The following is a 13,342-nucleotide window of genomic DNA, read 5'->3' as shown; positions in this document are numbered from 1 at the left end:
TTTTTTAACGAAAAATAACTATATTTTGAGCATGTTGTCAGTTACTTTAATAATCTAATAATTAGTGATCCTGGTCCACTGTTGTCATACAATGATTAGCACACTTTAAAATGTTCAGAAATATGTTATCTATTGTGTGCGTCCTGTACTAATAAAAGGATAAATAATACATATATATATATATGTATGTATGTATATATATATATATATATATTCTGATACTTTAGGTAAGATAATAAATCGTTAACATTCACTTTGCAGTAACATTGGTTTTTTTATAAAACAGTACTTTTTTTTACAAATTATTATTAGCAAAACGTCTTGCCTTTAGTGAACAAATATTTAAGAATGTAATGTATTGATTCTCTAGAAAAATCAAACATCATTTCCATGCTTGCTTTTGCGCTTTCTGGGATGCTAGTTTCTTTGTAATGTACGACGAAATTAAAAGCGCTGCCAATACTATCACAATAAGATAATAATCAAAATCTTCTTTCAAAACGTCAAATGTTTTAGACGGTGCCACACGTGTGTAGAACAAGTCTGCGAACATCGTATTACATGCATAATTACTTGTAATTTTCTAATTGTAATACATTACTAGTGGGTTAAATGTATTAGTCCCTCAGTAATTAGTAATGTTACGGTAAAACAAAGTTGTATCTTAAAGTACTTACCAAGACCGTGTACAAAAACTAAGCAAGTACTTTCAAGGCCACTAGGACTAGTATGAATGCCGGAAACCCTAAAGACGCTTTGGTTATAATTAATTATTGCATCCATATGAATAGGTATTTCCGGCATATATGGTATGACACCTTCTTCTCGTACTTCGGGATTAATAGGCCGCCGTGGATCTACCATCATCCACGGTAATTCCAATACTCCGCCATTAGCTAGGGCCACTAATACGTATAAAAAGTAATTTATAAACAATTACGTTTTCCTATTTATAAATTATTAGTACAATACTATAGTACCAATTATAAAGTATTAGTCATACAATTCATATACATACCTATGATGTGTTTACTCGTGATACCTTTCTCTGTAATAGTTTCCCGCATGGATTCTATTGCTGCTGGGAAAATAAAAGCTTGTCTTTCTACAATTGGCAACTTAGTTGTAGCTAACGATGAAAACACTAGAATAAGATATTGAATTTATAATATTTAATATAAACAAGAGCAAGGATATGAATCAACATAATTAGAATAAAAAAATGGCGTGAACAATACCTGTGGTATTACTCTGTATTTTTCCTTCATATAATTCTAAACTAGCAATTTCTGTTCTACGACTCTTTTCGTTAAAATAACTGTACACTATCCAATTTTCTGAATGCACAACATGGACTGGGCCACGAACTCTCTTGTGCATAATAGAAAATATCATTGCTCCAGACACCACATCCAATAAATATAAATTAAGCGTATCTGTAAGTCGTGAATTATTTTTAAATTAGTTATATATATGACATGGAACTTCAATAATTACAATATTCTTATAAAGGAGCATAATAAACGTACCTTTATGAGTGCGCCCAACACCCTCAGTTACAATTGCGACTAAGTTAGGATTAATATACTTATATAGAACTGATCTATCACTTAGAACCCTACCCTGAGAATGAACACGTTCAATTGGATTTTTCGATACGACGTGCGTTATTCTTTGGTTTTTTGGTGACAGCAGTAATTCCCATACTTTATGGGAAATGAGTTCCTAAAGGATGAAATTAAGATGAATATTTAGAAAGTTTGCCAAATAAGCTTATACATACTTGAGCTGTACTATATGATAAAGAATATCCAGACAATATTCCAGTTGTTTGATCAGCAGTAAATATATATGTATTTTTAGCGAGTGATGCAGCAATTGCAGTTGCACCTTCAGGATATACGTGAGCTTTATCTCGTGTGTCAAAAATAAGTATGCCTCGCAGAAAATCATCCGTCGTTACATGAAGTAACATAGATTGCTTTATTCTATATCCTAATTTTATTAAACCATCTAATGGTTGACCAGTAATCGGATTAAAAGTATACACAATGCCTTCTCCCGTTTGCTAAAATATTTAAAATCAAATAAGAGATCTATTTATATTGAATTAATGTTTTAATGTATACAATACATACTTTATCCTCTGCCAATAACGCACATTGCGGCGGATATGGGAAATGTCTGCTACCACGTTGTACGTATAAAATTATTGCATCAGATCTTTTATTGAAACCTCGAATACCTCGTACTCTAAGTTGCCAAATAATTTCACCTTTTCTAGTTTCAATACCATATAACTATAAATATATAAAATCATGGATTAACGCTAAATGTATGATTTGAACTAAATGTATATAACATATGTTAATTAATCAATGTAATTTCATACTTTTCCCGTTGATGTAACAAGGACAATCATTTTATGTAAACCAAATTTATCTCGTACTAAGTCAGTACGTTGATTGGACTGTTGAGGTGTGAGACTTAATATGGATTGGAAGAATGTTCTTGCTTGTTTAAGTTGAGAACTGACTCTTCTAAACATCATGCTCAATACATCCCCTAGATATAACATAAAATTATAAAATATGTCATATGTATAATATTAATATTGTAAATTATTTTTTTTATAACATATTTATCATAAAAACCAAAGGAACAACAAACTTCTTAACTGCAAACCTAACAAACAACTACAATATTAATAATATATGTTAATAAAAAATTACAATAAGGCACAATTAAATTTACAAGTATAATAATTATTATTTTTATCTTTTTTTATCATTCATGCATAGTGCTTCAATATTCTATTTGTAAGGCAAATTTAAACATACTGTTGTATTAAAAAAGTCTATATTAATATACTTTATATTATCATGCAAATAATAACATTGTAGGAACTTTCTTAAATAGCAAAGATAAAAATATTTACTAGTCTGCATTTAATTCGTTTATATTTTCTTGAGCTTCTAAAGAAAATTAACGTGCCTATAAGACTAATAAACAGCAGGAATAAAGTAATTTTCAAACCAGCCTTTGCTGCTCCACTACTTACATGAACTGTCTACATCAATACCTGCCAGCAGCCATTCACAAAAGAAATGTAATTAATACAACATAACTAATACTTTTCTTATTAAGATATAAGTTGAGAATATATAATATGATTTATTTATTGTTGTATGTGTCACAATTAAACTGTAACATTAAGCTGTTTAATACTTTCTAAGTAATAATATAGAAGACATAATAATACAAATATTTTTAATCGGAATATTACTTTTATACAAGTACTACTTATTTGCATTAAAAAATGCTTTACATCTTACAAATATCAAAATATTTATGTCAAATATAAGAAATGTTGCAATTAAATTATTTGTAACAGATAGACACCTATTACAAGTCTTAATGTGAATCTTTAATATTATAATTATCAATCTTTATAGTATTATTTTTTAATATCTCTAAGTTTAATGATCTTATACAAAAATATTTAATTTATTTTATCATAACGTTTGCTGTGCCTTAACAAATATGACAAGCATATATTATAATTTATACTTACTCTCTTTCTGATCGAATTCTGTTTCTATTTCTTGATCTCTATCTGACATAGGTAGTTCTATAATCTCCACTGCTACAATACTAGCAAGTGCTTCTTCCCTAGCCCACACTAATTTATTATGCTGTAGCAGCGCAACACTGTGATCTTCTGAAGCTAATAAATGACGGCAAGTTACACCTTTTGTTTGTCGAGGACAAACAGAAGCCATAATTGTTGGTGAGAGTAATGAATTATGTGTTACAACGGTAGATAAATTTGGCATAGGTTTTGATGTTAAAAGTTCTGAAGCAACAATTTCTGTTACCTAGAATTATATCAATAGAAGTTTTCAGTATTTTTGTTAATTAATATTCAAAAAATCTTTTTCAATACAGTTAAATTTTAAGATACTTACTCCGTTTTTATAAGTTGTTTCTAAAAGCACTTTTTCATTATCAACCGAAACAATATAGAGCATAGAATCTTCTGCTATGTCCCTTTGGATAGGAACAGGTACCTCTCCAACAAGAAGAATACGTTTCCGTTGGTTATTATCTGCGCTAATTGATACAACAGCTTCTTCACCTAACACTGATTCTAAATGATATGGACCTTGTGCACCAGCACCAAATATGGTATTTATTGTAACTGATTGTGGTTGAGAATGTGTATCAAATAAATGTACCAAAAGCAATATAGCTAATGAACTGTCTCCTTTTAAGCAAGCTAAATATGGAGCTGCTAAAACACATCTAAAAGACAAAAAATTATAAAAATTTTATTACACAGGAATTTTAAATATACCAAGCTTTTTACTGACATAACATATTTCTATTTTATAAAGTAATTTCTTACTCTGTTTCTTGAGTTATAAATGGTGCTGAGACCCTTCTTGTTTTCAATTTATCTCCTGTTTTACTGTCATAGGATGTTACTTCTACGCCACTATTATAAATTGGTAAAATATGGTGTAATGTTCCATCTTTTATATGCCACTTCACATCTTTAATTCTGTATGAAAAAAATGATTTTATTAGTAACATCAGTATATGTAATGTAAAACATTATGTGCTGCTGAAATATAACATTTATAAAATTATTGTATACTTTCATGTTTAGAAACAAATTATTTTATAGAAATTGATCATAATTAGGAAATTAAATATTTTTAAATACAAAACAAGATATATTTTAATATATGAAATTTAAAAAGATCCCAAGCAGTTCATATTAGTTGCTTAATGAATTCATCTTGTTTCAAAGTAAAAAATCTTTCATTGTTTTGTTCTATTGTATTACGTTATACAAAATCCTTTACAGATTTCTTTACACTGGAACTATCTGGTAAATGCGTAATAACGTAAAAGTAACATCAAGTGTAATAACGTATTACTGTGAGATATAATCATGTAGTATGTAAAAAGATATTATTGATTGTGCATTAAATAAGGATAAAGAAACCTGTTAGCACTGTACAATCCCAGTGTAGAAAAGGATATAAATGGTGAGAAACGTCTGAAAACCAATAATGATAATTACATTTTATTTTGTATAACTGTTTCGTGAAAACAAATCTTGTTAATAAATCTATAACATTAACATTAAATAATATAAAAATTTTCTTTCAACATTCAAATTATCTTTGAAAACAATTAATTATCTATAATGCAAATAGAAGTAATATTAACAAACCTATCGTGATTTTGTTCAGCAATTGGCCATTCATGAAGTATATGTCCAGTAGCCAAATCCCATGCACGAACAATAGCCGGTACACCTCCACTTACAGAAACAAGATCACCGTCTGCAATTCCACCCAATGCTCGAATCCGACCCGCATATCCTTTTTCTAATACACGTCTCCATAATATTTGCCCTAAACCAAAAGAGTACGTCTTCCTATCTCTTTTATAATTTATACTTTTATAGTTTACATATACGTATGATATCATACAATCACATTGCGAAGGAATGTTTAATAAAATTGTAATAAAATACTAAGTTTAAAATGGTAAATTGTAAAAATAGCACAAAGACAAATGTTACATATTTTTTGATCTTTTCAGCTAATTTCAAAGATTTCAATTAAATATGATAAATTTATATTCACACGTATATGTAAAATTAAACAAATGAAAAAGTTTCGCATATTTAATCGAAATGGCTTTACGTTAATGTTTATAGCCCACCTGACTTTAGATTTAGCGCAGCAATAACATTTTCTTCAGTAGCAACAATAATCTTTTTTGCGGTCGAGACAGTATCAAAACTGGCGAATTTAATTTTGCCGACATAGTTCTGTTTCCTGCAAGCACAACAGTAAATGGTTCATTGAGAATGATTCGACACAACTGATACGCTGTCAAATCACGGTAACATGCTACTGCATTATTTAAGAGATTCAGCATCGTAATCAACGTTTGTTCAAGGATTCCAAATAATTTACCAGTCAAATTTTCCAACTTGATCTTCGTACAGACACAGAGACAAATTAAATAATCCAACTAGTATGATAAGGTATTGTAATATCTGAACATCGATTAAAAACCGGTTGATGTTCCCTCTAAAACTCCATACGAACGGAGCCATGACGATAAGTATGAACGTATCAACGTATTAATCCATCCGCTTACACAAATTTCTTCTGCACCTGATGTATAACCATTGATAGTGTAAGCGAACGATGGTCATCTCACATAAAAACTACGTATTTTTTTATTATTTTTATAATGATTTCTGTTTTGTAGTACATAAAGAAAAGAAAAAATAGGGGATATATAAAAAGCCAACGATCGAATATGTAATTCATAGAAATCTATTTTGTAATGTATAAAATTATGTTACAATTTTCGTCGATAAACGATAATATTTATGTAAATTATTAGCAGTTACATATATTGCAGTTTTAAATACGATAAGAAATATTTACAGATATTTTTAAAATTTTAATTAGTTAATATATTTGGTATTAATAAACGATGTAATAGAACAGATAACAAAATTTTTTAAAAATCCTTGGAATAGGCAAATATGTATTTATATTTCATATATTACAAGTACATTTTTTATTCTCTTTCTATTAATCTGTATATCAATTTTTACATTATCGACGGAGTAAATTTCAATAGTTGAGACGTAATATGTATACATACTAGACTATATCAATAGACTGTTCAGATTGGCGGGAATATCCGGTGCTATTTGAAATTATTTTCGGCGATGGATGAAAATCTTCATATTTAAATAGTTTAAAGTAAAATTACAATAATTAGACACATTCTCTATGATTATTACCTTGAAACAAGTATTCTCCAAATTTCTTACACTTCTATAAGTATTATTATTTAATATTTTTGCTTATAATAATTTTCATATTTGCAATGTAAAGTAAAAAATATATATAGTAACACAATAATTTATATTCACAAAAATTTAATTGTCAGTAAAATTTCCAGCATACATTATTGGTTTAAAATTTCGTTATAAGAGATAGCAATAGTATAATTCAAATATATAATATTTATACTATCTTTTCTCCTGGCTAGTAGTAACAACGTTCATGATAATTAAAAAAAAAAATAATAAAATTATATATAGTTATCTTTTTTCAAATATAATTGTTATATTTGTGAAAATTTACAATTCGCATCAATATTTTGAAACAGCGTAGAAATTATTTTCTTTTGGTGGCTCAAAGTATAAATCCAATTTATGAAGTCATTAGACATTCTCTTAAATACCATTTAGAAAATTTTGCAATGGAAATATTAAATTTTAAACACATACGTACAGCAAATTAAAATTTTATGATTTTACCTTATTTTAACTTACATCGGTAATGTAGTTTACGTATGAACATATCTGCAGATAATAATTGGTATTCCCAAGATTTATTATTCTACATTACATCAATTTATTGTTATTCATAATTTATGAACAATTGTCTTCACACGCATAATAGAATTCCGAAATATAATTAAAGACTATAATTGCATTCTATGTATGTATTTATGTACGAAGAAATGAGGATATTATTTTCATAAATGTAATGTGTACCGACAGATGACGCTATATTACATTTCAGGAATTTGCAACATTTGAAACAACTTTTATAATAAAAAGGAAAACACACCAGCACATTAAAATAATATCAATTTCAGCGATTTAACTTGTTTAAGTTTTTCGCAAATTGTAAATCCACAAATTATTTAAGGATGTACCTTTCATATTACATATATGTACCTATATAATGCTTTAGCAAACATTTAAAAATAAAATAAATAGAACTTCTCAAACATCGGGAGAAAATCATAAAGTTCATTACTGGCTAATCTAAAATTTATTACTCAAATTATTATCCATTCGCTTAGATAACTTGATTGCTCAATAAAATTGATAAACATATTTCGTAAATCATGCCAATTCGTGAACTAATAAGCATTACATTTTTATAACTAAAGTTAACAGTTTAATCCATTAATTTCTTCATACCTACTATTTACAATTTTTCTTAACTCCTAATAAAATACAACGTTTTATTTATTATACTTGCGATCTATTCATCTCGATATATCATTCCGCTTACAAAATTCATCTACAAACTACGTTATTATCGTACTGTTACTTCAAAATTACGTGTATCGTTAGAATTGATATTCGAATATAACTCAACCTCTTTCGACCTTTCGAAAAACTTTCACTTTTCCTTGGCCTGTGTTTAACCAAGCGGCGATTCTTTATCCGCAGGAACAGAGAGGAAGAACAGGCTGGCGCCGCGCCGGAAGAATTTACGTAGCACTTAATCCCACCGCTTAGAGGGCCCGACAAAATCACCCTACTTCGCATTCTTGACTACCTATTCTTCCGCGCTTCTGCTCTTCCTGCGCCCCACTCATCATCACGAACCTCTTCTTACATTCAAACACTTTCACCTGAACTCTTATTCCTTAACGAGGCGAACCCATGGCCCTGTTGCTATGATTTAAGAAGGCGAAACTTGCCCCTTGTAAATTACCGCGCGATTCCACCATGCTGTTTTACGATAAACGTGTCCTGTCTAACTTCTTTCGAAGAAAGCAAGTTAGCTTTAGATATTCGCCTTCATACAGTAGAATCTGACCGGAGAAGACAGAGATAGAAGATTAAAACCTATCTATGGCGAAACATATAGAGATATTAAATAGATCAAAACATTGGCAAAGGCTGACTACCTGAACATGGACGCTCCTTTATCAGTCAAACGGACAATGGCGCAGCTAAGATTGCCAGGAGAACGAGGATGGACAGTAACGCGACAAAAGTTGGGATAAGGCAGAAAATAGAGGGAGGAAAGGCTGCCATGTCGGATGTACGATACACGGGAAATAGAAAACAGGGGCCGCCTATGTACCATGCGAGTGTCCCATATATGAAGAAATCAGGCCAAATACACGGAAAAAATAAGGAGCAAGTACAGTAAAGAGGAGAGTAAGGGAATATGAGTATCGACGTAATTCATTAAGCGATGCATGAAATAGAGGGCGTTTTCTCAGCAGGAACAGTATCAGCAACATTAAGTTAATTTCGTTTAAGATACCAAAAGTTAAGACAAATCTGAAATAAGAAAAGAAGAAGAAAGAAAGAAAAAGAAATGAATATCGCTCATGATTTTTAATCGTAAGAAACTGGTATCAGCGGATATTTTAATACTTACTGAATATTTGATTATCAGCCGAATGTTAAGAATGGAAGGTATTTTATTCTTTAGCACCTCGTTATCGGTATTTTAATTTTGCTTTTGTCACTTGATAATATTTAATCGATCGAGATAACTTTAGATAACTTCAATTAGATAATAATTCTTGGCTTTTCATATTTTCCTGCGAAAGAAATAACTTTCAATTCGAGTAATACAACACTTTTGTACGATGCAGAGATATCATCTTCCTACCTATCGACTTGTGACAATTATAATGTTATTACAATTACATTATTTTTTATTATACGTGTATTTATAAATATTTATCAAATTATTGTACGCGTTATTGAAATAAAATTTCAGAAAATTATATCGATCGTCGATGAAGGATCGTGCAATGGAAAGAAAAATTGTTTTCTCCGTGGAAGATTTGAAAGGAACAGCGAGAAGAAAATCTGGAATCAGTCGCGAAGCCAATCCTTTAATCGCCTGTACTAAAATATTATAAGACGCGTAATCACAGTGATCGTGCCAAAATCCGACGACTAATCTCTTAACCGTAAAACCGGTTTTATTTACTCATTCGCTTACCCTTACTGGGTACTTCACTGGCAGCTTTCACAGATTTTAATGACAGTTGCGAATCGTTATTGTAAGCATTGTTGCGAATACATTATTTCATCGTTGCTGCTGCCAGTATCATAATATCGTCATATTATCTGTATTCGCATAAACTTAATTTCCCATCTTGAAACTTATCTCGAAGAGCTTTACGCTGAAATTTTAGACGATTTAGAAACGTTGAATCGAATAACGTAAGACTAATATTTCAGACTAATTTCGCTTTAATACGAATGAATAGAGCGCTTAATGTTCAATTTAATATATGTACACGGAGGTATCGAGTTATAGTGTTCGTAAATTGTTTAAAAATCTAGCTCGTTAATTGTTTTACGTTACATTACAGCGTTATATGGCGGAGGAAAGAGTACGAATCAAATTTTGGACGAAACAGGATAAGTGTAATGCTGTTCTTCGCTTGTAGTCTATTAATTTTTGTAAAACGTCTCGACTGTTAGAAATGCCGTTGAAAGACAAACTGAACATTTGTGGTGAAAATAATAAATACGAGTAGACAATACTCGAAAGAAGAAGGATGTTCCTAAATGGAGTACGATACTTACTCTGTAAGGACGATATGACGTAACATTTGAAATATTACCAGTGCCTCTTGACTTATACTCTTCGTTTGGCCCATCACGGAGACGTAGTCTTCATTCTCGATAATCTTTCAATTTTAATTTACCAGCGTCCGTGCCATAAACTTCACTCGACCAGGCATCCACGGTCCTTTGATAAAATATCCAGTCTCGCAGATATAGTTTCGATATTTCGAGTTCCTTGCAGCGATATCTACAACGATTCGAAGATCCAGTCAGCTTTCGATTCTCCTCTAATATCTTGCTACGTGTTATTTAGAGGAATCGTGTCGGTTGCCAGAGGGTGTATCGCTAGAAAAAGCTCGGCGGAGAATAGAAAGGAGGAAGAGGTGGGCGTCATGTAGAAATGACACTCGTAATCGACTTCCAGGACGGTCTTGATTTCCTTTGGCCGGTGCCAGAAATGAATGAACCTTGCCGGTCGAAGAGAGGAGAATGGGAGGGCTGCGCGAGGTGCCGGCTAACCTCCGTCAGATGAGATAGGATTGAATGGACGTCGTGAAGACTGGGGATAAGGTGTGGAGAGACGAAGCCAGGGCTGGCGAAGAAACGAACACACGTGGGTGTGGAAATGGGTGGAAACAAAAAGACAGAGCTGGGGAAAATAGAGAGAATACGGAGGAACGAGGGGCGAGGGGAGGAAAAACAAGATCCAAAGAGCGCACGAAGAGACAGGGTTGGTATGAAAAAGCGTACTGGCTAGAGGAGGGAAAACCAGATGAAACTGTATAGAAGAAGAAGGAGAGGGAATATAGCGAAGAGAGGGAATGGACAGGGATAGGTGGGAAAAAATCAGCGAGGAAAGGAAGCGAGACGCGAGAACGGAGAAGAGGAAAGAGTTGGGCCGAGGTACACGGGCGATGAGACGAGACCGGATGAGATGAGATGATAGTGTTGCATGTAGCGCGTGCGCGTACCGACTCAATAAACATCCGTAGAAGCCTCGGTAAGACCCTGGCCTGCGCTCTGGATTACCGCCGCTACTTTCCTTTATTTTCCGGATGCAATGCCTCCCCCTTTCGACCCATCTTTACCGTGGCTCTCTCTGCCCTGTCGGGAAAGAGACGGGACTTGTCATTCTTTACGTACTTCTTCCGGCTTCCTCGCCTCCCACGACACTGGATCAACCGGCGAATTGTGCCAGAGAAATCGGTGGCTGATTGGCGACGAATCGCCTGACCTATTTACAATTTTGGCTGGAATAGTTGCAATTAGGATTTTTAGATTTTACATCGTCGATTCGGTTTATCGGGAGCCAATTTGCCGCCAATTCTTCCCTGCAAAAGATAAAACGAACGTTTTGTTGATACGCGATACGAGTGTTTGTTACTTTATATCGCGGGATTGCGAGCTGACTATTTTAAATTGATCGATACTTGCTTGATTTTTCATTCGGCTTCCATTCTCAACATATACACACAGCCGCTCGAAGAAATCGAAGAATATTCTTGGATGAAATTTTCTTCTTCACGTTTCTTGTTCACCTATCAAAATTACACCGCGTTACACGTAAAAAGGCGTTCTTTCTTTCGCTCGATCTACCTGCTGAACACGATCGAACCAGGTACGTGGACAAATTTTATAAATCACCTCGACGCGTGGATACAATGTACTCGTAATTAGAAGCGTTCCATCGAGAAGGATTTACCGCTTTCGCGTTCACCGGTCCATTTCTAGAGCGATGTGGATTTTGGCTGGACGGTTCTTTGGTTTTCTTGTCTTCGCCGATAAGAAGCAGAACTTCGGTCTTTATGTACTACGACTCTCTGTCCGCGTTTCTGAGCCAAATCGATGCGACTAATGTTTCTTGGACATTGCGTCTTCGCATTTTCCGAACGCTTGATTTTCATCCTGCTTCTTGTTTATAGTTCTTTCGGCGCTAAGCATCTGTGAATCTTTGTAAAGAGCTTTCAAGTAGCAAACTCTATCTCTCGCGACATTCCGCAATGTTTTCTTTTTCATGCAGTTCTACTATTGCTTTATGAATATAATAAATATCGCCGTTCTTTGATTCACTTTTATAAAATCTCGAATAAATTTACATACATACATATATATACTATGTATGTGTTGTGTATATAGTCAGATTACCTTGTAATTCCACTAGCGTAAGCTTTAGAAACTTCTTCCTTATTTTTCTTACGATAGCACGTCAGTGCCTATTAGGACTATAATAAACGTAATATCACGTGTACCTAATAGTTTCAAAGTACACGCAGAACTACCAATGTACTCGTTCGTTATTCGATCTGCTTAAAAATGGGCTGCGAGTTTCATCTTTATGTGGCGAGTAGCTGTTGCTGTAAAGTGTGTACATCTTCGACGAACAGAGTTTCTGAAATTCGGGATTGATCGCTCATAGTTCATCCACGCACGCGCAGATACCAAAACTACGTACCATTGGAAGCGAATAGACATACGCACGTCAAAGAAAGTGAATCGAAGCACAAAGGTGCTGCTGCGCGTTTATGTTAAAACGTTGTACGAGTCTCGACTATTTTTTCGACGAAATTATTTAAAATTCATCGTTTCGGCTCTACAGTCCGACTCTAAAGTCACAAGAACGTCTCTTATCAAGATTAAAGCGTCGATTTATAATTTTCCTTCTTCTAATGTAACTGTAAGCGAATGATTTGTTCAGGCAAGCATGTACGTACTATGCGCATGATCTAAATTGAAAGAGGTAATTCGTAAAAAAAACGTGCTCATCCCCCTCGTTCAAATATTGTCCTATTTGTCTGTGCTTGCGCGAAAGATGGCACGAGTGCTACGTAAATAAACGAGCAGACCAATTAAAGAGATAGAAACATCATGTTCCTCATTACATTATCTACGCGCAGGCAAAGCGTGGTACAACTGTCGTTTTAACTTTCGTATCTTCGTAATAATCTC

The 13,342-nt window shown here is 32.9% G+C and overlaps 1 protein-coding gene and 1 long non-coding RNA gene across 4 annotated transcripts; both read right to left on the bottom strand.

Annotated features, from left to right (window-relative positions):
• Positions 1–254: 254 nt before the first annotated feature.
• LOC122566735 (ER membrane protein complex subunit 1) lies at positions 255–6,213 on the bottom strand. 2 transcript variants are annotated; one of them, XM_043724408.1, is made up of 15 exons: positions 6,000–6,213; positions 5,743–5,858; positions 5,246–5,429; positions 4,409–4,564; positions 3,969–4,305; positions 3,575–3,878; positions 3,062–3,082; positions 2,393–2,565; positions 2,139–2,300; positions 1,784–2,068; positions 1,530–1,725; positions 1,239–1,436; positions 1,019–1,144; positions 678–905; positions 255–543 (listed from the first exon to the last, which is right to left on the bottom strand). In XM_043724408.1, the coding sequence occupies exons 1-15, from the start codon at positions 6,140–6,142 to the stop codon at positions 383–385; spliced, it is 2,790 nt and encodes a 929-aa protein (XP_043580343.1). In that variant the 5' UTR covers positions 6,143–6,213; the 3' UTR covers positions 255–382. The 2 variants fall into 2 exon arrangements, with proteins under 2 accessions (XP_043580343.1, XP_043580345.1); XM_043724410.1 differs by lacking the exon at positions 3,062–3,082 and having other exon boundaries at positions 6,000–6,212.
• A 1,893-nt stretch (positions 6,214–8,106) lies between these two features.
• Positions 8,107–11,035, bottom strand: LOC122566436. 2 transcript variants are annotated; one of them, XR_006316518.1, is made up of 4 exons: positions 9,822–11,035; positions 9,246–9,411; positions 8,764–9,145; positions 8,107–8,667 (listed from the first exon to the last, which is right to left on the bottom strand). It is a non-coding gene; the product is annotated as an uncharacterized LOC122566436 (long non-coding RNA). The 2 variants fall into 2 exon arrangements; XR_006316517.1 differs by having other exon boundaries at positions 8,764–9,411.
• Positions 11,036–13,342: the final 2,307 nt, after the last annotated feature.

Source organism: Bombus pyrosoma, linkage group LG4, assembly GCF_014825855.1.
Source record: "Bombus pyrosoma isolate SC7728 linkage group LG4, ASM1482585v1, whole genome shotgun sequence".
Lineage (NCBI taxonomy): Eukaryota > Metazoa > Arthropoda > Insecta > Hymenoptera > Apidae > Bombus > Bombus pyrosoma.
This window is presented reverse-complemented; position numbering and strand designations above follow the sequence as displayed.

Coding starts and splice junctions, on each gene's coding strand:
- LOC122566735 (XM_043724408.1), bottom strand. CDS start 6,142: ATGGCTCCGTTCGTATGGAGTTTTAGAGGGAACATCAACCGGTTTTTA. Junction 5,430..5,742: donor TGCGCTAAATCTAAAGTCAG/GTGGGCTATAAA, acceptor CTTTTGGTTTAG/GGCAAATATTATGGAGACGT. Junction 1,437..1,529: donor TGTTGGGCGCACTCATAAAG/GTACGTTTATTA, acceptor CACGACTTACAG/ATACGCTTAATTTATATTTA.